This window comes from Puma concolor, chromosome A2 (assembly GCF_028749965.1).
Source record: "Puma concolor isolate L17-30 chromosome A2, mPumCon1.1.hap2, whole genome shotgun sequence".
In the NCBI taxonomy this organism is placed as follows: domain Eukaryota; kingdom Metazoa; phylum Chordata; class Mammalia; order Carnivora; family Felidae; genus Puma; species Puma concolor.
This window is the reverse complement of record NC_141668.1, coordinates 75,895,710-75,923,154: the sequence shown is the minus strand read 5'-3', so window position 1 is coordinate 75,923,154 and position 27,445 is coordinate 75,895,710. Positions and strand designations below refer to the sequence as shown.

Sequence of the window (27,445 nt, the reverse complement as noted above, 5' to 3'; positions counted from 1 at the left end):
GCATTATTGAGGGCCTTTGAATGTCTTAAAGGCAGATAAAATCAATCTGATTTGGTAGTAACCTAGGAGATTTTATAATCCCCCTATAGCCAGAGAACCACAGAGAAGGCAGGAGATACAATACCTTAAGTGTCTCAAAGGTATGCATTATTGACCAAAACCTAACGGATTCCTCCAGCACAGGGTTATACCCTTTTCTCTCTATAACTACACACATTGTAGGACTATGAGAGGCTGGGTTGGAAGGCCCATTTTCAGAAGTGGTAAAATAAATTTTCATGCCTTCAACTTGGAATAGCCATATTTTTTTCTCTTTGTGAGGTTCTCACATATGCACAATGGATATTAGACTTTGATAGACAGTGTGATGTTGAGCCTTCCCACATTTGGAGGTCACTGGATAAATACCAGAATTACTCAGATCTAGTATCAACTTGGGAAAAGATGAGAAGCCTTCGACGCAATGGAGTGCAGATTATCTCATTCCTGCCTTAGAAGATGAGAGTGCTGGATTGATGACTCTATACTATCTAATCCCAGAGCAGCTACAAGTCCACAGAGCTCAGATAAAAGCACAGAATATCCCTTTTTGTGTCCAATGCCAACATGGCGCCCACCATGTGTTGTGTTAAGGAGACTAACATGACTGAAAGATTGCACCATCACAGAAACCAGAATATGAGGAATAATATGGCATTAAAGTGTCTGATAATAAAAACTAGGTACTTGTAGGTAAATATTGCTTTCCAATTACCCATGAATTCAGAATTCTGGGAGATTTGGTGTGTAAGAAACAATTTGGCAACAGGCTTTGGCATCAGCAGACTCTGCTCTTTTTGAGTCTCAGTCTGATGCCCTTTTTGTGGAAGTAATTTCTGAATTTACTGTGGCTTACAAATCTTTGGGGATGCAATATCAAGTAGAGTCTATATACTAGTTATTTTTTATCGTATTTTTGTTATACCAGCATTTCTATATATCTGCTTTGACAATTTGGAAATTTGGGAAGAAGGCAGTTATCAAAATTGGCTTCCCAGTAGTATCTTGGTCCTTGAAAATTATGATTATTGGGAGAGGTTTCTAAATGCATGAGATTATTTTATATTTTCTTTGTTTCACTTGTGTGGTCTCTAAAGTTATAGATCTGATATCTTTGTAGATACAAACCCAGTTTCATTTTCTACCTTATAGCATTGACTTGCATTTTTCATTATATTTTGCATAGAGGCCACTGCACTGCTATGATGAGAAAGAAAACCTGCTTTAAATTCATGGCATTTCTTCTATCAAGTTAAAAAAAAAGATTTTCGCCAGAGAGAAGCATTTTGCCAGCAGGGTTCTGTAGCTTGTAGGGTGTAGTAGGAAAAGGTGCATAAAAATGTGAAGCATATGAACGAAAGAATAGTTCATTTAGCCTATGTGTGAAAAGCCAGATTTCTTTTTCATACTGTTATAGGAAGTATTTCAGATTTTGTACATATTTGCTTTTTTCCATTTTGAAATGGTTTGTCTGTGTATTCTTCCCACAGGTATTTAAAATGTGACGACTTCTGTTGAATGTAAATATTAAGGTTGATGTCTAAAGGTCGTTTTTAAAATTTAAAACATTGGCACTCCTTCATACTTAAATATTTATTGAGCAGAAGTTGTGTAAGTTATATATACGCTGGTGGTGAGTCCTGTAATAGATCCTAAGTGGACCCTAGTCTGTGATGCCCACACACTTGGAGGAAACAGGCCAAGACTAGAACCCACTTTGTACGTGTTCCTACCTGGGGGCAGACGTCTTCAGAGGTTTCCCCATTCTCCCCTATGTTGAATCTTTGTAATGAAATCTTGTGAAGATACTGTTCTTTTTGGCTGTCTCTGTAACACTGTACACTCAAGTTGCGTTGGTAGGGAACTTCCGGGAAGGGCTCATCAGGGATGTGGACCAGAAGAGCAGAAATTGAACTAGTTTGTGCTACAGTGTAATTGTGCTGTGTTGCTTCTTTATCCCAAGAGTCAATTCAGTGGACGTCCCAGGCACACAAGAAATGAAGTCCAGTGAGAAAACATCTACTTGGTCGTTGACTTTAGGTCCTCTGCCTTTATTCATCCTTCTTTATGATCCCCCTTTCTAGTTCCTCTCTGACTTGACATTAATCATAAACCTGCTTAGTGAGTGGAGAGAAGTTGTTTAAGCTGGCTCTGATATCACACATTGTTCATTTACCTGAGTGATTTTACTTCCTTTTAAAATGGATGTGTAATGTAAGGATGCTAATGTAAGAAAGATCAGTGAGGCAGAACAAATGTGTCATTGGAATTAAGTCATTTGCTTCAGGAAGCAAGGGCAGACACAGGTGAGTCATATAAATTAAAGCCATAGTTCACACCAAAAGGATGGTCAAAGGGTGGCAAGGAAGGAAGAATAGATCGCTGTCATCAGAATCTACTTCGGGGTGGAGCTCTTATCTCTTCACTTTTGCATCTTAGTGCTTGGCACCGTGCCAGACCTGTAATGGCAGTTGGGTATATGTTTTTTGAAGCAAAGATGGAGTAACTGTTAAACGAGATGTTGAGAGTAAGATCTAGGAAAAGAGGGAAACTAGCGATTACATTACAAACACTAAGGATACATAGAAAGCCAGGAGGAATAGAAGGCAAACAATGATTTAAAAAACCAATGAAAACAAACCCATTTAACATTAATTACATCTTATTAAAAAAGAAACTCAGTGGACTGATAATACTTATTCTGTATTAATTTTCCTATACAAGCAAATATTAAATATGAAAATCACACTTATGTTTTTAACCTTAAAAATATAGGACTTTTTATATCTGGACCAACTGATTTGAAGTTTGTATTGGGCAGACTCTAGACTATTCTGGTAGCTGATCAGATGCCAGTTTTTACTAATTAGAAAAAAATCATTGAACTTTCTTGTTGAATATTTCACTGCCCAATGTAGTATTAACTTTTAGTATTATAAGTAAGTTAATGGATTTACTGTGTATATGTGAGAATCTGTGTGCATTAATTAAAGACTATCATGTAAATGTTCTTGAAGAGCTAATTGATTAAAAGTGGAAAATATTCAAATAGGAACATGCTGAGAAATGTTTCATTGGGAAAATTAAAGGTAGGAACGTGCCGAGAAATGTCTCATTGAGATAATTAGTTAAAGGTTTGTGAGCAAACTATGAGTACCTTTTGGGTATGAATGATAAGGGGTTAAATAATCATTTAAGACTTGTGTGGTATGTCTTATTTCTATGCAGACCTTGAGCAGATAAGTTGCTATTTCAACTATGAGGAGACATGGTTATGTGGGATATATAATCTCATGTGGCCAGAATAATTTGTCCCAAATAAAACTGCTGTTTCCTTGTTCATGACTTCTTGTTGCTTACAGGATAACACCTAAAACTCAAGCCGGCACACAAGACCCTTCACGATTGTCCGTTGTCTGCTTTCAGTCTTATCCCAAGCCTCATCCTTCACCCATCCTACTTCCTTCTCCCCTTCTCTCAGATTTCCTGTAGGGAACTACCCATAGTTCTATAAATATGTTAAAATATTTCCTACCTCATTTGTTGTGCCCATGCTGCTCTTTCTGTCTAACCATCCCCCAGCCAACATTATGAGGCTCTAAACATATAACTTGGGAAATATTTAGTGGCTCCTTTTGGCATTATACCATATATATTAAATAATAAACAATTGAAATATATATTCTCTATCCTCATAAGCAGTGAGTAAGAGTATAGAAATGATTATTCATGTATTCATCCAACAAATATTTATTGAGCACCTATTTGCCAGGTACTGTGTTTGGCCCTAGAGATTTAAGAGTAAGCAAGGCAGAGAACTCCCTGCCACCATGAAACATTTATTTACTTTAGACGACAGGAAGATAATAAGCAGAAGTAAAGTGGTCAGGAAGAGGTTTAAGGAATGTGAAGCAAAGCAAGGGAAGGGGAAAAAGACACATGAGGAGAAGTGTTAATGAAGTGGACAGGGAAAGCATTTTTTTTTTTTTTTTTTTAAATTTTTTTTTTCAACGTTTATTTATTTTGGGGACAGAGAGAGACAGAGCATGAACGAGCGAGGGGCAGAGAGAGAGGGAGACACAGAATTGGAAACAGCCTCCAGGCTCCGAGCCATCAGCCCAGAGCCCGACGCGGGGCTCAAACTCACGGACCGCGAGATCGTGACCTGGCTGAAGTCGGACGCTCAACCGACTGCGCCACCCAGGCGCCCCGACAGGGAAAGCATTTTTGAGGGTGACGTTTGAGTGTGGATCTGAAAGAAGGAAGGGAGCGAACTGGGAGAATATCTGGAACAAGAGAGTGCAGTGGCTTTGAGATATAGAGGGGCTTCATGCTCTTAAGAAACAAGAACAAGCTTTGGGTGGCTGGAGTACAGAGAACAAGGGGACTGGTGAGAAGGTCAGAAAAGCAGCACCTTGCCAGTCACGGTTCAGGGGTAGCGTTTTATTCTAAGTTAGAAACACTTAGGTTTTGAGAGGGACAGTAATACTTTCTAAAACCCTGGTTGTCTGTCTAGACTAGGGCAGGGGGAAGAATACCAGAATAGCAGCATAAAGACAAGTTACGAGGCTGCTGTGATCATCCAGAGATACTTGGTGGCTTAGACTGGGATGGAAGTAGTGGTGGTGCTGAGAAGTTGTCACATTTAAAATACGTTCTGAAAATAGCACCAAGAGAACTAGCTGTTGGATTGGGTGTAGGATATCAAAGAGAGCAAAGTGTTGCAGATTTGTGACTAGAGAAATCAAGTTGTATTAATGGTAGGGCTGTTTACTGAGATGTAGACTATTGGGGTTGGAAGGGAATGAGATCAGGAATTTGGTTTTGGACCTGGTAAGTGTGAGATTCATATTAGATATCCAAAAGGAATTGTCGTATAAACAACTGAATATATGAGCCTGGGACAAGGGAGAGGTATGCCTAGAGAGATAATTTGGGGAACTTTTAGTGTATCGATGACATTTAAACCATGACATTTAAGATCCCCTAAGGAGGGAGTAGAGACAGAGATGAAAAGAGATCCAAATCCCAGTCTTGGGATACCTTCATCTTTAGAAGCTGGGAAGAAAAGGAACCTCCAGCAAAGGAGATGTAGAAGCAGAGCCAATGAAGCAGGAAGAAAGTTAGACATGGAGCCCAAGTGAAGAGAGTTTCAGGAACTAGGAGGTGATCAGTTATGTCAGTTGCTGCTTAAGCGGTTCAGGTGAGGTCTGCTGACCGTTGTTGGAGTGGAGAGGACAGAAGCCTGGTTAAATTTAAGAATGAAAGTCAGTTTTTGCTTTTGGTGCCTCAGAAAATCATTGCCATGTCTGATGGGGGGCTTTCGTTTTCCAATATAAACATATGTCAAATCATGATGTTGCAAACCTAGAACTACTACAATGTTATATGTCAGTTATACTCAGGTTTTGTTTTTGTTTTTGTTTTTTTAGCAGAATAATGAAAGCAAGGGATGTAGCTGAGCTAATTGGGGTTAACTATTTTTGAAGATTTCTGGCTAATGGGGAACAGAGTAATGAAGCTTATAGCTAGGGGGTGCTGCAGGGTCAAGACAGATTTAAGGTAGATGGTAACTTTGTGAATAATGGTAGTTTCATTCCTCTCCCCTCTTTTTGTGAAACAAGAAGACATACTTTAGCTGAAGCAGTTCTTAGCTCTAATATCTATAGTCCCTATAAACATGAGAAAATTTTCATTGAAAAAGATAGGGCTTATTACATTCTCTATGGTATTCAAATCTTTTTTTAAGGTATCAGATTTTGGTACAGTTACAATGACTTTTTTCTTTTAACTTTTCAGGTGTTAGATGGTGTCTTTGAACTGATATAAAGCTGAACTTCCCTGTGTGAGACCTTTCTATAAACCTACAAGTAATTTCAGAGTAAAAATTTTAAAGAGGACCTGTATGTCTGAAGCAAAATTGATGGCAGTTACAGGATTCCAATTCTTTTAGAATATCTAAATGGAGTTGAAAGAATCAAACATGTTCCCAGTAAAAAGAAGTGTTGGATAGACATGCCGAGTGTTAAAAAAAAAAAGTTCTTATATAATACTTGAAGAAAATTAGCTAATACATGGCTACTTGATGCTTGTTCTGATAGGTAAGGTTAGTTTTAGTTAAAATTAATTGTCCTTGCAGTTATATGCTTACCTTATATTTTCAGTGTGTGGGGGGAATATCTTGGAGAAGGATTCATCTTCAGAGTCCTGTGGTGGTGGTATTTTCACTTGTGCTTATATCTAGCACTAATTACTTTTTGTTACTGTTTATATTTTTGATTTAATTTCATGCTAATTGCAATGATAGCACAGTAATGAAGTTTGCCTATAAATTATCTTACCTACTATTAAGATGAATCTTCTTTGTTCTATTACTTTATGCTACTTGCACATAGAAGTAAAATACTTTGATAAATGAGAGAAAGAGAAGGAAGGTGGTGAGTTCTTCTGACTGAGGTTTAGCACATGTGGGTAGACTCTGCTTCTAGATATCATCATAGATTTTAATTTTAATAAGAGAGCAAATTATTTGTGTATGTTTTGAAAGCTGATGCCTCAGAATTTTATTCCTTCTTTGATCAGATAGAACATTTTGTTTAGTGCAGTCTCAGAATACAGAGTCTTGCTTCCTGATTGGCATCAATTATCTAAAAACACCCCCAATTCTTTTGGAAATGTGTGCCTGCCAATTTAGAGCTGTTTATTTGAAAAGTTGCTTGGTTGCTCCTTGCAAAATTGATTCTTGATGAGTTTTTGTTTTCTAATTTTCTCTTGTCCAGAGTTTCCGGTGGCAGCCAGGTATGAATACATTATGTGGCTGATTTTCCTGTTGGAAAATGTAAAGTTTACCTCTTCTAGCATTTGATATTCACTAAATTTCCCTTGTGTGTCCTGATGGTGGTAAAATCTCTTGCTATCATTCTAATCTGTTCGTTAAACCTTGTCTTTGAAGTTTCATTATTTAACCATGGGTTGTCAGTTTTAGGTTGACTCTTAAGCTGCAGCTTTGTAGTTATAATGGAGAAACATGATAGGAAAGGAAGAAAGTCTGGAGGTGGAGGGGAGTGGGGAATGGGGAGTAAGGAGGAGGAATGAGAGTGAGCTAAGCTTTCTCATTAAAACTCATAGAGAACTATATATAGCTCCTTCTACCTTTAGCCAAAGGAAATATCAAGAAAGGCTGTAGGGTAGTACATATTGCTGTTAAAAAAGTAGTTGAATTTAATGGATGGTACAAAAGCATCCATAGCAATTGCAATAGAAATAGAAATATAGATACTGGAGAAGAATCAATAGGAATTGATGGACATAGAGAGTGACTGAGAAAATGAACATGACAGCCCACAGCTGCTACAGTAGGAATTGCCCAGGCTGATCTGAACCAAGAGAACCCAGACCAGTCCCAGACCTCATGCAGAAGTATGAGCCCCAGGAGTGTCTGAGGTGCCTAAAGGCTTAGTGTCTGAACTCTCCTCAATGCATTATGCTTATCACTGGGTTATAAAAGCCTTTGTTTTACTGAACGCTGTTCTAAGCAGTTTATATACCATTTAGCCTCACAACAACCCTCTAAGGTATTGAATTATTATTATTATTATTATTATTATTCCCATAAGTTAGGTATCTTGCTCAAGTTCTGTACCCAGTTGGGGTTCCTTGAAGTCAGGTGGTCTTCCTAAGGCTGTAGTTACTATGTGCCCATAGAAGGAACTGGTTGTGTTGGGGTCCTTCAGGAAGTATGAGTTTTGTTTTATGTGAACTTTTATATGAATTGAAGCTTCTTTGAATGGTTAGAAGAAACAGTGACTATATAGGGAATCAGGTGCTGCCGTGGAGGATGGATAAAATCAATTTAATCAGTCTGGCCCTTTGTGTTGTGATCAGTAAACCATCAACTTCCCTAAATAAGAATCAAAACTGGGAAGAAGAATGAGAGCTAAGGATGGTCTCCAAGTTGCCCAAGACTAGCTGCTGTAACAATTCTCAAAACTCAATTTTCTGTAAGGAATATAGAAAAAGAGTTTGGTTGTCTGCCTTGTGGGTGACTAGGAAAAAACACATCTTTGAACCAGATGGGCAGGCAGTGTACTTGGAGTCCCTGGAGTCCATCCAAATAATCTTCCGCCAAAGGGGAGAAAAGAACCATTGTTCATGAGGGTTCAAATCATGGAAATTATTCAGCTCTTCTAGGCTGTACTTCTTTGATATTACAGAGGTTCTTTGTTAAATTATCAAATTACATCCAGACAGAGATAACAATTCTGTGCTGAGAGTGATCATAGCTAGTTTTTAGGTATACGTTTTTCCCCTGGACATCTTACCTATTGAATTCTTTGTGACTTTGGTATTCAGAACTTGATTACCTAAAGTGAAAATCTGACAGTTTTGCTTTATCTGTGAGGCTTCCCTCATTCTGAGTTCCTGTAGTATTTTCTTTTATGTCTTCGATAGCAATTATTTCTTGTATTATACTTAATGTGTATAAGTGTCTGTGAGAATAGCGATTGTGTCTCATTCATCTTTATACCACCTATAGTGCTTAACACAAAGCTCAATAAATGGTTGGTAAATGAATAGAACATGAAAAAAATCATTTGGTAATGAAATGCAGAAAGCATAGTTTATGTCTTCTTGACACTTTCTTTACATACTCCACAAGTCCCTAGTGTACTTTTGTGACTTTTTCTAAAATTCCCTTGTTGTTACTTGTTTAATTTTTAATAACTCTCTTTCCTTCATGGCCAGAAAGCCTTTAAAGCCTAGGGTTAGTGTAACGAACTGATTTCCTTTCTGTAATTCCAGTGACATTTCTTTGCTACATATTGGTAATGATATTTACCAGCAGTTTATAAATGGTATGTGCAAGGCCAAATCAGTTTAGTATCATTTATGTATTGTGCCTAAAATTAAATACATGCTGTCACGGCAACTTGTATGCCTAGTTAAACCAATTGATCTAAGTATTTAGGCTTTCTACAGGTGCAGATACCTGATTAGTGGGTAATACTCAATATCTTATGGCAGTTATACAACTTCTCCTGTAAATTATAAGAACAAATTTAAAAATTGAATATATGTGATAATTTAGTACAAGTTTATAGAATTATTAGTTTGTGCAATAGGTATGTGAAGTAGCTTTGTAAAAGCAGTTGGCTGCTATTAAACCTGTCCTTTCCTACCATCATATGAGTCATCAACCTTAAATCTCCTTTTCCTGGAGTTTAAAGCAGCATGTCTATTAAGTTTCTTAGCTCTTGCTCCAGCGTTAGTGCTTCACAGTAACTCCCCATCCTTTTGTATTTCCACGTGCACAAGTACTCTTCCTTACGAGCAACTGAAAATCAAGTGGAAGTGGTTGGAGGGAAAAATAGGATTTATGGGGAGGATAGTGTGGCAGGATAGAAGCAAGGGCTGAACAGTCACATTTTAGAAAGGTAGGGCCGCCTGAGTGGCTAAGTCACTTAAGTATCCGACTCTTTATCTCAGCTCAGGTCTTAATCTCAGGGTCATGAGTTCGAGCTCTGCATTGGGCTCTGCACTGGGCATGAAGGGAGGGAGGGGAGGGTGGGTGATGGGTATTGAGGAGGGCACCTGTTGGGATGAGCACTGGGTGTTGTATGGAAACCAATTTGACAATAAATTTCATTAAAAAAATAAAAATAAATAAATAAAAAATAGACAAATAAAAGGAAAAGAAAGAGTCAGGTGGTGGCAGGGACTTCAGTGGTGGGGACCAGGGCTTCCATGTTATCAGTGTTGTCTCTTGCCCTTATTCTCTACTTTTACTACTTGGTAGTTTCAGGATTTCAGTCCATCTTCTCTAGGGCTTGAGACACTGACACTGACTAGTAGCTTCTAAGATGTTGCTTTTTCTGCTTTGCCACCATCAGGAGTAGAGTGGTAGTGTCCAATCACTCTGGTTGGAAGAGTCCCAGGGAACAATGGGCTTAGATTGGGTCCCTGGTCTGGTCCTGGATAGGGCACAGCCCGCCCTAGACTGTAGCAGATGGTGTCGGGTTGGGCGGGGGGGCACTCCAGGAACCAGCTTTTTTAAATAATCATTCAAGTAATGCATTCCACAAGGAGTAGCTGAAAGGATTCAAACAGTACTTGAATGCTGCTGTTCTTGGTGTTTTACTGGATCTGAAAAGAATGTAGGAGTCAAAGCATTTCACAACTGTTAATATCCCTGTCTCTTGTACATTTTTTCCTTGAACCTTATCCTCTGTTACACTAGTGAGATTGGACTAGTTATATGATCATATGACAGTGCTTCCTTAGACAAATGATTACTTTGGTTTGCTTTCAGTTCTTTGAAGGTGATGTGCATGTGGTTTCAAATGGAGAGGGAGGCAAACCATAAGAGACTGTTAAGTATAGAGAGCAAACTGAGGGTTGATGGGGGTGGGGAGTTGGGGGGTGGGAAAATGGGTGATGGGCATTAAGGAGGGCACTTGTTGGGAGGAGCACTGGATATTGTATGTTAAGTGATGAATCATGGGTATCTACTTCCGAAGCCACTGTACTATACAGTATATAGTATATACACTGTATATATACTATATATACTGTATATATAAAATAGTATATATGTAAAAGTATATACTATATAGTATATATATAGTATATATATAAAAGTATATACTATACTATATAGTATATATACAGTGTATATACTGTAGGTTACCTAACTTGACAATAAATTATATGTTTAAAAAATGTTTAAAATAAATAAATAAATTTTAAAGCTGAAAAAGAAAACCACAGAATGATCTAAATTATACCAGCATTAGCTTGAAAAGGCAAATAACAAGACATTGGCCAAAGGCAACTTAATTAAATTACATAGGAGCACATATTTTAATTTCAGTCTTGAGTTTCTTCAGTTGGTTATCTTTTCCTTATCATGCTTATTGCTGAATGTACAGCATTGTTATCCATTCTTTTCTATGGCCCTGCTTCCTATTTTATTTTTTAGGGGTATAGAGTGAGACAAAGGAAGAAAATTATTTAATAAATCCTTCTTATTTTGATATTTACAGTATATACTAGATCAGTGGCAAGGAATTTCTAGATTAAAAAATGTCAAAGATGATTTAAAATTATTTCTGTGTGTCTTTTTGGCAAGCTCAGTTAAAAAGTTTTCTTCCTTTGGGATTTTCCTGATTTTCTGTAAGTAGAATTTTAGAAAGCTGGTCTAAAGTTCCTAAAAGCAATAAAGCTGACATAACCCTGAACTAGAAAACTTTTTCTTCCCTTTTCATAGTTAACATAAAAAACTTAAGTCCTTTTTTTTTTTTTTTTTTTTAAAGAGAGACTTCGCTCCTTAAGCAGCTTTTTTGATGGTCCTGGATTTGTAGCCTCTTCATACTGGCATCCTGACATCAGGAAGAGAGAAAATCCTCACATCTTTTCTCAATGCTTTTTGCCTTTCTTCTTGCTTCTACCTGAGGATTTTGTGTCTGCCACTGAAATCTTATAATTTAATTCACATTTGTAAGATCATATTAGTGCTACATATCTAGAACTCTCTGATACTGTTCTTCCATTAATATGGTCATAGTAAGATCACTTTTACACCTGGGTATTCTGCTCCTTTTCACATACTTGGGGCATGGTAGCACATCAAGACTCTGATTGATTTTGCAAGGGCGAGAGTAGGAAAAACTACACTAGGCCATGTGAATACCTAAGCATTTTATATGTTACTTGAATAAATAATAAATACATAAGTGTATGTAGGCATGTATATAGAAATCATATTTTTTATATGTGTAGGTATATATAGAAACCATATTGTTTTAATGCAGATGCAAATCTTATGTGCCAAGGATTAAAAGTTTAACTGAGAAGCAAAGACTGAGTTGTAGGCAAGTTGTTATCCAGGGTAATTGAGGATATACAACCAGAAAATACAACATACAGGAAGGAGAAAAATTGTTGCCTAAGAAGGAGTAGACTGAACCCTTGGTTACAAGCAGAACTATGATCAGACATCAGATTAAAAAAAAACTTTTTTTAATGTTTATTTATTTTTAGAGAGAGAGAGAGAGAGAGAGAGAGAGTGTGTGTGTGTGTGTGTGTGTGTGTGTGTGTGTGAGCAGGGGATGGGCAGAGAGAGGGAGACAGAATCTGAAGCAGGCTCCAGGCTCTGAGGTGTCGGCACAGAGCCCGACGCGGGGCTCAAATCCCAGAACTGTGAGATCATGACCTGAGCTGAAGTCGAACACTCAACCAACTGAGCCACCCTAGTGCCCCAGACATCAGATTTTTAAAATAGAGGCAAAAATAAGGCTTGCCTTTTTATTATTGTAATCTGTATCTACCTGTTTCTGTTATTAGACTCATGATAGTCAGCCTTCCGTGCTGCTTTTTAACACACATAATCTAAAGTTTCCCTGCTATAGGTCTATCTTTGGGCTTTTAATTTCCGACCTAGATGATGTTCATAACTGAACTTTTTTTCACCTAGATGTATTTTCTGCAGTTCATAGTGACCAGCATAGGATTTATCTCTAGCCAAGAAACAAATATGGAATATCTGTTGTCTACAAAAACCAGTGTCAGCACTCTAGGGAAGGCACAGATGAGGATATGTCCTGTGAGTGTGTGTGTGTGTGTGTGTGTGTGTGTGTGTGTGTATGTGTTAGGGTTATTTCATTTTTATTTTTGCTCTGGATGTGTGGATTTCGAATGGTCTGCCCTCAATTTTATTTTCCCCATAAGCTCTCATATTTTTAGGGTGCAGTTTAACAGGATGCAACATTTTTCAGGAACAGATTTATTGTGTTGTGGTAGAATTACCTGTATTTACAAGTAAAATTAGTTCATTTTTTCCCTCCTCCAGAATCACTTATAGTTGTGTAAATATTAGGAAGAAATTCCTAAAGTTTCCATGAAATGCCATGAATGATGTATGGATATTTTAGATATTTAGAAAGTCTTTTATTTTATATATATATTTTTTCAACGTTTATTTATTTTTGGGACAGAGAGAGACAGAGCATGAACGGGGGAGGGGCAGAGAGAGAGGGAGACACAGAATCGGAAACAGGCTCCAGGCTCTGAGCCATCAGCCCAGAGCCCGACGCGGGGCTCGAACTCAAGGACCGTGAGATCGTGACCTGGCTGAAGTCGGACACTTAACCGACTGCGGCACCCAGGCGCCCCTTTTATTTTATATTTTTAATGTTTATTTATTTTTGAGACAGACAGAGCCAGAGCAGGGGAGGGGCAGAAAGAGAGAGGGAGACACAGAATCCAAAGCAGGTTCTAGGCTCTGAGCTGTCAGCACAGAGTCCGATGTGGGGGTCGAACTCATGAACTGCGAGATCGTGACCTGAGCCGGTCAGTCACTTAACCGACTGAGCCACCCAGGTACCCCTAAAAAGTATTTTAAATAAATAACATTTCTTTGAATATATGGAAGTCTAAGCAATGTCTGGCATTAGTAGAGAAGAATGAAGTCATGAAATATTCAGAGTTTATTACAAAAATAAGGTTTGGGTTTACTAAAAACCTCATGAACATTTAAAAATCAATCATAACATGAACTTCCACTGTAAAAATTTACAATAGAAAGAAATTGCTAGGGTTACATGGAACTATAATAATTTGAAATTCAACCTCTTTTTTGGGAAATCTCTGTCTTTTCTCAATCACTTTTCATAATAAATTATTTTCTCTTCCTTTAGACTTAAAATTTTATTGAAATTAATTCATAAGGTAAACTTATTTTATTAGATTTATATGCATAAAGTAGACTTTTCTCTTTCCCCTTTCCTAATATTTAAAAAGTTTCCTTATTTAATGTTTCTTTTTCCTTTTTTGGTTAAAAATAAGGCTTTTTTAAAATCCCTTTCTTCAGTTACTTCTTTTGTCCATGTTCTTTTTTGGGTTGGGAGACAATCTGTCTTTAAGACTATACTTATGTGAAGGTCAGGCATCTGACAGCCTGTCCTATCTGAGATGGCTCCAGGTAGGTTGATACGAAACAAGAGCTTCTACCCAGATGAGATGTACCACAGAGCCTATTGTGTACAGCCTGCGGTTGGTGGGTGACTGGACTAGTACTTTTCAACTCAGGAGAAAATTCCTAGTCCTGCTTTTTAGCTGCCTATTGATTAAAACCTCTATTCATAGTGTTCTGGTAAGCCTGTTTAACTAGTTGCCCAAGTGTAGGGATAGTTGAGGAACTGTGGCAAAACTGAGAAGAGTGTGGTAGTGTTAGCAAGAGGTGGCGCATTCAGAACCTTAAGAAGGAGAGCCTGATGGCAAAGAGGGAGTGAACCATAAAAATGAAGCAGAGGATTGCACAGATGTCAGGTCTTGAGAGTAAGAGCCAAGGTCCCTGTAGACTCTCTGTTAAACCCTGATGGCTGTCAGTAATGTTCATAATTGACCCAGTCATCAGTTGAAGATTGGACTGGGTTTGTTATATTTCATTTGAAAAGTCAGGGAAGTGCAAAACATTTTTTGATTTAAAAAAATCACATATAAAGGCAGATAGTTCGAGGGATCAATTTTTGTTTTCCTGCAGAAATGACCTAAACAAATAGAGGTCAGATTCTAGCTTTCCGCCCCGCCCCCCCCCATCAGTTTTTGTTTTTATTTTTTCCTGTATATCCACTGGCATGATGTTTTCACGAAAGACTTTTGTAGATAGACCCTTTATTTTAACCTCTATTACTGTTCTTCCACAGTGTGGTTTCACATACATTTCAATGTCCTATAATAAAGATATTCTTAATAGTAGTGGATTGTGAATCCTGTATGACATGAACATAATGATTAATTACCTGCAGCTTTGCCTTCTAGCCTCTATTTTCACTTCTGCTGTATGGCCAAACTTGTAGAGCAATATACATATGTGAAACTGTATTTTACCCACAAATTCTTCCCATACATTCCTCAAGGCCCCCCATCCGTTTCCACTCTACGAGAGCTCACAGAATTTGTCTGAACCACTGTCATCAGCAGCAGCTCTTCCTAATATTTATTCAACAGGTACTGAGTGCTCTCCTAGGGGCTAGGGAGGTGCAGAGAAGAAATGAGTACAAGTCCATGCTCTGGAGCCATTTATATGCTAGTGGGGGCAGAAGACAAATAAATAAATGAGACAGTGGAACAAAAACAGTGCAAGGTGATGGTGAGGGAGGAGCAGTGACAGAACGGGGAAGCCAGGGAAGGCCTCTGAGGAGATTACTGAAAACCAACTGAGTAATGAGAGGGAGTCGGCCAGGATTATCTGAGGAAGAACATTCTAGGTAGTGAGAGCAGCACAGATTCCTGAGGAATCACCTTCAAGGAAAAGAAAAAATTATCCATTGTGGCTGAAACATAGAGTGGTGAGCGCTGAGGGTACCCTGCCCAGATCTGCTTGGTCAGTGGGTACCCAGGTGAAACAGAAGCCCTTCCTGTCCAGGCCTCAGTCAGTGATGACCAGTCCAGAGTCACACAAGGCCAGCCGTCTTGCTTCAGGTGGGACTAATGTTGGCTGTGGTTGTTTCCTCTGACACCACACTTCCTTGCTTTCTCCCATCCTGCCTGTCCGACTCCTCACTCCTTTTCTCTGAGCTTGTCTTCAGTAAATTAGGTGAACAATAATCCTGGCTCAGTTCTATTTCTAGGAGACCCTAACCAAAGACACATAACTGAACTTTTGACCATTTTTTTCTTGGCTCCATACCCTTATGTAGTTGCCCACTACACATGTCCACTTGGATGTTCCAAAGGGACCTAAAACTCAACATGTAAAAATTGAAATCATGATAATTTTCCCTCCTCCTCAAGCTTTTGTTCTTCCTGTATCCATTTCTTTAGTTTATGTTTCCACCTTTCACCTAATTGTACTAAGAATTCAGGGCCATGCTGGATATTCCTTTTCCATTAGACCTCCTGTCCAGTCATGCAACAAGTAATGCATAGTGAATGTCTCTCACCTCCTTTGTCTTTCCACCTCCATTTTTATTGCTTTGGTTCAGGACCTTGACTGAACTATTGTCTTAGTCTTCCGAGTAGCCTCCCCCGTACCCCTCTAGACCATTCAATACTATTACCCTGTTGTAAAATGAAAAATCCCATCTAGCTGCTATTCTGTTTATAGTCCTTTAGCGCCTTCCTGTTGGATTAAATGGCAACTTCCTGTAAGATAAGATCCCTAACTTCTCAGCATGGCATACAGGTCTGTCATGCTGTGGTATTGCTCCATCTTTCCCTCAGCCTTCACAGCTGCCATCACTCTACTTACTGCTTGGTGGTTTCCTTGGACAGCTTCCAGTTTCAGGCCCTGATCCTTTTGTCCTGTCCTGCTGTTCCTTAGTGCCTGGACAGTGTCTAGAAGACTGAGCTTCATGCTGCCTCCTCAGTGAAGTCTTCTCTGAGCCACCCTTATTTGTACCCAGCTAAGTCCTCTCAAAACACACATTTCAGTATATTATAATCACTTGTTTTATTTTTAACCATTCACTGGGTTCCTTGAATGCAGAGAAAACATGGCTGTTCACATTGCTGTGTGTATCAGCATATGTTTATTGAGTGAATACATGAAAAAATAAAGGAGAAACTTTATTGTGTTAAGTTTGTTCGTTCTTATACAGGATAGCTTCATGAACATGAACATTATACATGCCCTTAGCTGCCAACTCTATAGGAAAAAAGCTATAGGCACTGCTTAGACCAAGTGACTGAAGATAACACTTCTAATATGGATATTTTTCAGGGAGTGATGGGGGAAGGGGATAGATTATCTAAGCCCTAAAATATGGAGTTGGTAAATTTATTAATTATTTTAAATATTTATTTAGTATTTTCTAGATGGCTGGCATTGTGTTATATGCCGTTGGGCAATAAAAAAAAGGAGCAGTTGATAGAGTTTGTTCCTCAAGGACCTTAAAATGGGGGGAAATGTGAACAAGAGTTTTGAGAAAGCATATGATTAGCTCTTAAATGATTTAAAGAAGAAGTGCTGTTGGTTCTGAAGAAGGAGAGTCTTTGTGGGCTGGAGGGTAGAGCAATCATAAACAAAACCTCAGATTCTTGAAATGTTTATTGGAATGAAGTCCCTTCTGCAGAAATGATGCTCATGTAACTCAGTGGTTTTCAGATAGCAAGGAGGTAGCTTTCTCTCTTGGCTTTGTTGAAAAAAGAGGTTCATAATTGTTGTGTTTGAAGAACTTTTTGTGAGATTTTTGAATGAGCTTTTGTGTTGCAGAAAAAAAGTGAAGTTCAGTATGTTCACAGTGTTATTCAAAAGGATGAAGATGAAGATGGTTTGTAAATGGGGGGTGGGAAATGATTTCTTTAAATCAATTAGGGTGTGAGAGGAAAACGCTTTTCCCCGAGATCTCTGATTGTAAGTGCACCCAGTCTTGTGGACTGTGAGAATATCGTCTACTCACCATTGACACAGCAGTTTCCTCCTCTGTACTTTAATCTCTTAATTAAGTAAATATCTGTGAGGTCAGATTTCACACTTGACTTTTAAAATTTCTTGCCTAAAGTATATCTCAGTTGTATCTTTGTGTCTTACCTAATTTATACCCTTTTGTAATTCTATTTTCTGAGGCTAGGAAGTTCTTTCAACAAAGACGGATTGTAGATCAACCTCAATCCTGTAGGGGTCGCTATAAGAGTAGCATTCTGGCATTCTTCCTTGCCACCCAGCACCCAGCACTGTGTGGTATGACTTGACACAATTAACCTAAGGATTGTGAGATCTGGTTTGTGTTGGCATTTTACTTTTGAGAGTGGTATAAGCTCTAACCCTTCTAACCAAGAATTCTGTAGGCACATAACTATGTATTTTATCACTTTGGGTTTGTAAGTGCTACACCTGTGCATTTTTAACCTCATTTATTTGGTGCATGGTTATTTTAGATTTTTCATTATACCCCATTTGCATATGACAAATATATACACATAGACACATTAAACTATTTTAGTGGCTTTTTCAGTACGAATGATGGTAGCCTTCATTGGCCTTCTATAGGACCTCAGATTATTGTTTAATAGGATTGTCACTCAAGATACTTACTGGCTTCCTCCAATGCTTTTAAAAAATTGAATTGAGTATGATGAGGTACATCCCCTTGATTAAATGTTTTTCCTCCTATGCAATCACCGTTAGCTGTTTGGCTCCCATTCTGTATTTGTTTGAAGCATCCCTGCATTGCAAATCAATATCTTTCTGAAGAGACAGTGTGTTGTGAATTGCCTGGACAGCATATGCACGGTTACTTTGGCTGCAATGCTGCTGCAGAGCCTGGTTACTCTGCCTTCCTGGGAACTCCACAGGCAAGTCCATCGTGTTTGGAGAAAAAAAAAAAACACAACTAGGTTTTTTGGGAAAAATGAACTGTTAAAGCTATTGATACTGAAATGTTAGCATGTCCTTTGTATTCTTCTTAACTATTTTTGGTCTTATTCCACTGAGATTAGCTTCTCTTAGGTGATTTCTGTTTTGTGTGTGTGTGTGTGTGTGGTTTTTTTCTTCTCTTTTTTCTTTCTTTTTTTTTTTTTTTTTTTTGCTTTTGCTTCCCCCTTTCTTGGTTGTAGTACGGCCGTACCATTTCAGCTTGCTAGTGCAGAAAGATGTGAATTCAGTTGCTGTGTGAGCCTGGCCTGGTGCAAACACATTGCTAGAGACATGTTAGAGAGTTCCAGGTGAATCCAGCCTGAGAGAGACAACAGCAGAACGGTAAGACGGAGCATGCTTAAAATTAGAGCAGGGGTTTTAATTTGGAGCATCTCGGCGAGTCTGAATCCTGACTCACTCATTTACAACTTGAAAAGGATTCATTTTATGCATGTCATTTTACTCACCCCCTTCTATTTAACTGCCAGAAACATCACAGATTGATCAAGGGGGTATTTAAATTAGGGATCTGACAGGAGGTTACTCATGGAGAGTCTCTTGAGGCTCCCAAGGCTACTGCTTGTAGTTTGTAAACACCGGTAGCAGTGATAAGATGAGGGAAAGGTTTAGCGTCTGTGCTTCTTTGCCATAGCTGAGTGTTATTTCTTCTGAAACTCGTCTTATTTATTACAGCTTAAAGAGATCTTACAGATTGTTTTGCCTGGCTTTGCTTGGCTGAATGCCCTCTGATTCAAGCCAGTGAAGGACGGGAGACCACTTCTTTCATTTGGGTAAACTGATGTCCATGAATTTGTTGGATAGGATCTGAGTGGAATAAGCATCTCTAATATATTAGGGATAGGGGGTTTCCTCCTTGCTCATTCCACCCCCTTCCCTTCTGGAGCACAGAAATGTACCTGCTTTAAGTCTGGGCTGCCTGGCAGAGGTCAGTGTGCTGGTATTTTGCATCATTACACCTGTAGTGGTTATGCTTTCATGTATGGAAGCGATAATCCTTCATACAGTTCTGCTTGAAGTGCTGGCTTTAATAGTAGACCGCTGGCATTTTGGATGCTAATGCAGAACTCCTGCATGCATGAAGGACTAGGACAGCAGGCAGGCGACTCCAAAATGATGCTTACCTGCTTATGATGAAGATAACAGTTGAGAGACAGAAATGTAAACCTTGATATCTACAGGGGTTGAATTTCTATTTCCTTTGTTAATTGGCACACAGTATTGGGGGTGGGGGACAGTTGAAGTTGAAGAACATGTTTTTATAATATTGTTCAATGTGAGACTACTACCTTACAGGGTTCTGGTGAATTTATTAGGATCCATATCCTATATAGATGCTGAATGCTAAGGGGGTCAGCATTTGATTTTTTTGCTTTAAAAATATTCCACTTATGTATACTTTAACTCAGCAAATCATATAAAATGTAAATGATGTAGATAGTGAATATCAGTTGAGAAAATCATCAGTAACTTGCTGTAGCATGCTGGCCATAAGCCAGTTGTATATAATTTTGTGACATTAGTATTTTTAAGAAAGAACACCTGATTACTTGATAGACAAGTGAGAGAATTTTTTTTTTTTTTTTTTTTTTTGGTAGGGGGCGGGCAACTAGGAGCCTTAAACATCCTTCTACGTTTACTCAACTATTGATTGTAAAGGTGGGGCGTTGCTTTCTGGAAGTGAATGTTTGGGTTTCTTCCAAAGATAATTTAAGTTTTCTTGTATTTTAACTATTACTTTCTAAAAAGTCAATGTGGACTATAAGCTGTTCTTTTCCATACTTCAGTTGTTCTTTTCCTAAAAAAACTTTTTTTCTGTTCAGATGATGTGCTCTGTGTTTGTTGTTATTGTTGTTTTTCTGAGAGTGATATGTTCTAGCTGTTTATATTTTTACCTTCACTTTGTATAAGCCATGAGGTTTGTTTTTTCACCCTATTACAGAAGAAATTGTATATTTGCAAGAAGTAAGTAATTTTTAAAAAGGGGAAGGGAGGGCTGTTAAATAACATTGATTTTACAATCATGTACTTTTTAATTCTTCATTCTGCAAACATTTATTAGCCATCTACTATGTATAAAACATTGTAAGACCTGCTGTGAGGAAGTACCAATGAAGTGATACTCTCCCTTCCCTGAGGGAGCTTAGATAGAGTGGCATTAGTATTTTTCTCTGGAATATGCTTTTTATTCTTTCTCATGAATAAGTAAATTTGATGCTTTTTAAATATTATATTTTCTCCTTAGGAGACTCCTTCTATTTTCTTTTAATCACTTATTTATTAAACAAACATTTATGGAGAGTCTACTGTGTAACAGTATAGCTACTCTGGCACAGTGAATAAAAAATATCTAGTGCCTGTCCTCATGGAACTTACCATGTACTCCTTCTAAAAATATTTCAAGGAGAAATTTTAGAGCAGGTTTTTTTTTTTTCATTTTTGATTGTGGTATAAAATGTGCATAACACAAAACTTATCTTTTTAACCATTTTCAAGTGTACAATTCATTGGCAATAAGTACTTTCACAATGTTTTCCTACCATCACTGCTATCTATTTCCAGAACTTTTTCTATCATCCATACAGAAAAACTCTGTACCCATTAAATAGTAACTCCCTATTTTCTCTCCCTCCATCCCTGGTAATCTCTTGCCTATTTTCTGTGTCTATGAATTTGCCTATTCTACGTACCTCATCAAGTGGAATCATATAGTACTTATCCTTTTGTGTTTGGTTGATTTCACTTAGCATACTTTCAGGGTTTGTCTGTGTTGTAGCCTGTGCCAGAATTTCATTACTTTTTAATATATGCTTTTTTACATGGGAAACACCAGAATTCCCTACCCCTGATATGATTTCACTACAGCAAGTTTCCATTTGGGCACCATAGTAGGTACTTTAGAAATACTAAAACTAAAAGCCTATGGGGAGGAGCAAGGAATGAAGAATAGAAATGTACTGAGGGTATGATCTATGTAATACTGAGGGTATTACATTTGGATTCTTTACTTGGCCTGGTAATTGAGCATGGTAATTGGGCTACTTAGATTTTCATGTCAGTTCTTTGGTGATAGAGAACAACAGACAGCTGATATATTCAATGGAAGGCTGGACTGTGGCTTTTGCCATTATTAACATTCAGATTTCATCCACTCTGCTTCATTTCCCTTATTCTATCTGATCATGTTGAGGTCCTCTTATAGAATTGGAAGACTCTTAGAATTGGAAGGTTCTTCAGCAAGTGTGTTGTCTAATTGGCTCATCACCATTCATTCAACCAATGGGAAAGTGAGAGTTTACTCAGTTTCCTGATACCTACTGCAAGCCTTCTTTCAGTGGACACTCCATCTAAAAACATGTGTCTTCTGAGTTGGGCAGAGAGGGATAGGAGAGAGTGTAAACTTTTTGCCATATTAAGCAGTTTTCCATTGGATAGGGTAAACCTGGTTTTATCAATGTAGCATTCTCTTTCTTGGATTTCTCCCTGATACTGCTTATCTTAAATCCAGATGGGTTGTTTTTGTTTGTTTGTTTGTTTGTTTATTTGTTGGATAAAGAATCCTTTTTAGAAAACAAGTTAAGGCTTCCAGAGCTATCCATTTATCTGCCATCAACTGATTTGATGATTCATAAATTAGATCAGTTAGCGGTTTACGTCCATGCCTTTAACATACTATTCAGGAAACACAAACGTATATGGGAGAGGAAGATTCAATATGGCAATGTCTAATGCCTAAGTTATTCCATCTTTCCCATCAGCCTGTCCTTTTTAATGATCTTAATGCTTTCACCCCCTAACTACCTTGCTGTTCAGCCTTGACTTTTGATGTGAGGCTGATTCAGAATCAGTGTAGTTAAAGGCATGTTAAGTTTGGGTGGTGGTGGTAGAAATAGTGAGATATGAGGGGAGAATGGGTCAGAAAGCCTTAAACCACAGAGCACCTATTCTGCTCAGCTTTAAAAGTACATTCTTTTGCACCAGGAAAAGGGAGAAAGAGAAAAGTGTTACAGACCAGGTCTGTTCTTTGCTTATTTCTCTCAAAATGTAAATCCCAGGGAACATGTAAGGAAGACAACCCAGTGGTCAAGAGGTTGGGCTTTGTAGTCAGAGTCTTGGAATAAATCTCATTTCCAGTGCTTACTCTCTTCATGGTATTGGACATGCTACTTAATTCTTGTGTGCCTCAATTTACTCATCTGTAAAATTGGAATAGTAATCATACCTCATGGGTTGGTTGTAGAGATTTGGGAACTACTTATAAAGCATCTTTCTTAGTAGCTGTCATATAATAAGAGCTCAATAATAACCCTCATCATTATCATTGTCATCTAGAAATCCTTAATTGCCATCTCTCCTTTCAATCAACTTGCATTTATCTTGCCCAAGATTCTTTTCCAGTTCGTTTGATTATTGAGCATATTTGGCAATTCTTAGTGTTCTTATGTTTGAGTGGATAAAAAGAAGATTTATCCATTGATCATCTGGTAGGTTTTTTAGAAAGGTATATGTTTCATAAACTTCCTCTTCCACCTAACTGAGATAAGTTTGCCCCCGTGGCTTACTCCTCAGCTAAATGAGGTCTAGCTAGAATACAAAGAGGACAGTGGCATGTTTCTGGAAGCATTAGTGCTTATTTTTAGGTGGCAGCCAAGCAGCAGGATATGTGTATCCAACTGGTCTGTTCTATTCACCTTCACTCTCTCCGTTCGGAGTCACTATTGACTTTTGTCAGTCATAGGAAAGATTTACAGAACCGGTTGTCATGAAATCAGTTAGGACTTTATTATTAATGGATTGCTGTCAGATTTATTATTGCTGAAATTTTAGCTCTTTACAATAGATGGACCACTTGTTAAAGCTGCATTGAAAGATACTTCCATTTTCTCCCCAAAGGTTCATTGTTCCCTGTGTTTCTCTTCATAAGCTCTGTGTGGTTAGTGACCCATATATGATTCTCTGAAAATCTGAGGCGCTTCAAAAGTCAATCCTATATTGAGTGATGCCCTATATTTTTCTGAATTCTTTGGTCAGGTTTGCATCGCAATTTATTTTATTAGAATAAAAACATTAAACTTTTAAACTTTATAACATCACTCTTGACATGAGTCACTAAATTATTATTAAAGTATTAATAATCTAAATTTTATTAAAAAGATGGGTATCGTAGGTGAGGATATAGAAGTTGTACTTATTTATATAGCCATCTGTTTTAGAGTAAAAAGATAGTACACAATTTTATTTTTCCTTCAGGGAAGGAATTTAAAAATATTTATAATCTTTATTTTTAAATGCTGTTCATATGGTTACCAGGGGAAAGAAATTCAGGCCCTAATGGATCAGTCAGCACCTCCAGTAGTGTGTTTTTTCAGTTTCCATTTTTAATGTTATTATGCCTTGTGGATGCTTTATCTTACATGAGGGACAGAATAGCGAGCTACAGATATTTGAAAGGTATACTTATAAAGGAAGAACCAGCCTGGCTTAGTACAAAGACGCTATGGATGGTGCAATGAAACTCAGAAGAGAAACAAAACAGAATTCAGAAAATACCTGAGACTATCATGTGCACAATGAGACAAATGACAGTTTCTCTGGTCCTCATGATATGAAACAAACAAACAAATCCAAAAAACCCTCAAACAGTGAGCGTATGTATATAGGTGGAAAGCATCCTGGACCATGTTAATCATTTCAGACAACTGTGAATCTGAGTTCAGCCTGATCTGTTTTCTGATTATTAGTACTTCTGCCATGGTAGATATTTTTAAATTGCTGTAGGTAATATTACTCCTTCTTGCCAGGTTATCTCATAACTCTGCATGATGTGGGGTCCTTTGAAAACACATTCTGGTCTCCCTTTCTGAGGTTAGGACCCAGGACAAGCCAGAATAAGAAGAAAAGCTATATTTAAACCTGTACATTCTATGAGAGAGGGGGAAACCAGACTTTTCTGGTGCAGACCAGACTTTTTCTTTTCTAGAATAAGAGCTGTAAGGGAATAGTGTCTTGATGAAGACACTAATTAGCCATGCGTTGTGAGCCACTTTGTGTAGCTTGATTCTTCTGTTTTGTTGAGAATGGGTATTCTAATTCCTCACTGCAGCTGTGGGAATTTTGTAGGTTGGAATAGGCTTTTGCTTTGTGGAATCTCAACAAAGCCACTCCCTTACTGCGTTATGGGGATTCTCACATCATGTGCCCCCTTTCTGAGCCCTCTGGCTATAAATGGGAGAGGGTAGATATTAGGTAATATTGATATCAATTCTAATATTTCACCTCCCAATGTATTCATTTGGCCATATGATATGAATGCTATGTTTTTTTCCATGATAGAATTTTAACCAGCTTATAATTATGAATGTCAAATGACAGTCAGAAAATTCACATATCCAGCGTGCCTGGGTGGCTCAGTTGGTTAAGCTTCTGACTTTTGATTTCAGCTCAGGTCATGATCTCATCATTCATGAGATCAAATCCTGTATCAGTCTCTGTGCTGACATCGTGGAGCCTGCTTGGGATTCTCTCTCCCCTTCCCGTTCATGCTCCCTCTCAAAAAAAATAAATAGACATTAAAAAAAAAAAGAAAATTCACATACCTTTTTTTTTTTCCTCCTCTTGACCCTTTTGGAATATTTAGTATGTTTTTAGTGGAAACAGTGACACCCAAACTTCTGCAGAATTGCTGTGCCCTTCTGCTTGTGAATAGGAGTTCATATCCCTTGTCCAATCTGGGGTAGGACGTGTTTAGTATTTCATATAGGCAAAGGGCTGGTCTTTTTTTTCCTCCCAGGGGAGGACCTTTAGGCTATGTGGTACTCTTTGCAAACGTTAGGTTCCTTTAAAAATTTTGTTTCTGTTTTTTAAAGCTACCAAATAAACTCTGGTAAATAAAAAGCAAAGTAATATTCTGGGTTCAAATCTCCTTAGGATAATTTTGTGGCAATGTTTTTTCATAGATATGGTAGCCAGTGGCAAAACAGTGCTTCTGTATTAGAAATAGGTAAATTCACAAATTTCTACACAGGAGGTAATGTTAAGTATGCTGTTGTGACCCATGTATATTCTTTATTCTATGCTTATTGCTTACTCTGATCCCATTGCTTTAAAAAGATTTTTTTTACATTTATTTATTTTTGAGAGACAGAGAGAGGCAGAGCACAAGTGGAGGAGGGGCAGAGAGAGAATGAGACACAGAATCTGAAGCAGGCTCCAGACTCTGAGCTGTCAGCACAGAGCCTGATGCAGGGCTCAAACTCACAAACCGTGAGATCATGACCTGAGCCGAAGTCAGACGCTTAACTGACTGAGCCACCCACGTGCCCCTGATCCCATTACTTTAAAAAAATGTATAAATAAGTTGGGTATACCTTATTGGACAATTTTATTTTAGAGTTCAAATTTATATTAAAGGATTAGCTGAAATTGCCACGATCTTTTGCGGGAAGTTTGAGTAAAAATCTTACACAAGGAATATTGAAATGATTATCACTTGTGGTACCGAGAGTTTGAAACAAATTTAGCCTCTAAAACTCCTGACCTCTCGCACAATCTCAATCTCTTATTTGGCCATACCAGCAGAATCTACCATTATATGGTTTAGAGCACTGCACCTCAAACTTTTTACATACACACCAATCCCCTGGGGATTTTGTTAAAACACAGGTTCTGACTCAGTAGGACTTAAGGGGGGTGGGCTGAGATCCCAGGCATTGCCAGTGCTGCTGGTCCACTGCAGAATATTAGACAATATTCCAGATAAAATCCTGATTCCCAAAGGTAGCTACATTCCAAAAAACCTATCTATATAGGCCACAGCCAACAATCAAGAGGGCATTTTTGTCCTTACTGTGTGTGTTCACACAGTTCATTAAACTTTATGTTAAATCCATCATTATGGTTTGGATGAAATCAAGAACCTGGAAGTTAGTAAATAAAAGCATCAATCTTTGCAAACCTGTAAGCAGACTATATCATGTGTATCTAAGTCAGGATTATAATTATAACAGAAGAGAAAGCAACTAACAAATTATTTTAGTAATATATATTAAAGGTTAAGCTGCTGAGAAGACCACGTAAATATTTCATGATAAAACTAGCAAAACAATTATCAAGCCTCTTGGTGGTAAGCCTTGAAGCCCAGTAAGGGTCATAACAGAACTATAGTCACTGAAGTGACATAAAGGAATGTAGTGTCCTCAAGAATCGTCCATTCAACTGTGTCCGTTAGCCAGTGGATTCAGGATTTAAATGAAATTAGGTCAGACCCCAAAGAAATCAGTCAGTAGAAAAATAAGCATTTTTAAATTAAATCACAGTAATAGACATTGAATTCTGGTGAGTAGGAACAGCTGGTGAAAGCCTTTTCATTGACTGGAAGAGATCTAGGCTCAGAAGGTGCCTCATTGTTATGTAGGTAGGACTAATTTTTTAACTGGCCTATGTTTAGTTAAAGGGGACAGCTCATAGTAAGGAAAACATTCCATCTTTGAGTAAATATTAACAGAACACCCATTTCATGCCATCTTTTGGGCCTTGGGGAGCATTTAAAGGAAAGGAAGATAATGATTTCTGTGTTCAAGGTGTGTACAGTCTGGTCACAGAAATATAATGAACACATAATAGAGCAAAACAAAGACGTCCTCCCATCCCAGCAGAATAAACCGAACACATGAAAATAAGTTACACAGTGGTTTATATGAAAGCATGTAAGACAGCATATATTTAAGGGACAGATTATGAAGTACAATCTAAAGATGACGATGTTCTTTTGTGTGGGCATTTTTGGTTGTGTCAGTGACATAAGGACGCGACTGGCATTTAGTAGACAGAACGAGGGTTGCCAAACATCCTACCATGTGACCTGCTGCATCATGCTGCTTGCAAATAATTTGTCAGCCAAAGGCCCAGGATGCCATCACTGAGAAACAATGCCAGGATTTTGGAGTGAAGGGAGACCTACAGAGACTGGAGAGATCAGGAGAAGTGTTCGTGGTGTGAACCTGGCTGCCTGCTTGCTAAACCTAAAATCTTAAG

General features: G+C 38.0%; 1 protein-coding gene across 8 annotated transcripts in view; it reads left to right on the top strand.

The window, feature by feature from the left end:
* The window catches only part of CDK14 (cyclin dependent kinase 14), a 638,124-nt gene that overhangs the window by 132,270 nt on the left and 478,409 nt on the right, over window positions 1–27,445 (top strand). For 3 of the 8 annotated variants that reach the window (XR_015247658.1, XM_025929509.2, XM_086696591.1), the window contains exon 1: window positions 18,230–18,333. The exons of 2 other annotated variants lie outside the window; for them this stretch is intronic. Coding sequence is in view for 3 of the 6 variants with exons in the window: in XM_025929509.2 (XP_025785294.2) it covers window positions 18,265–18,333 (69 nt within the window). In the remaining 3 variants the exon portion in view is untranslated. Of the gene's footprint in view, window positions 1–18,229; window positions 18,334–18,605; window positions 18,737–19,087; window positions 19,186–27,445 lie in introns of those variants that run through there. 3 more of the 8 variants (XM_086696575.1, XM_086696609.1, XM_086696614.1) reach the window with 3 other exon arrangements.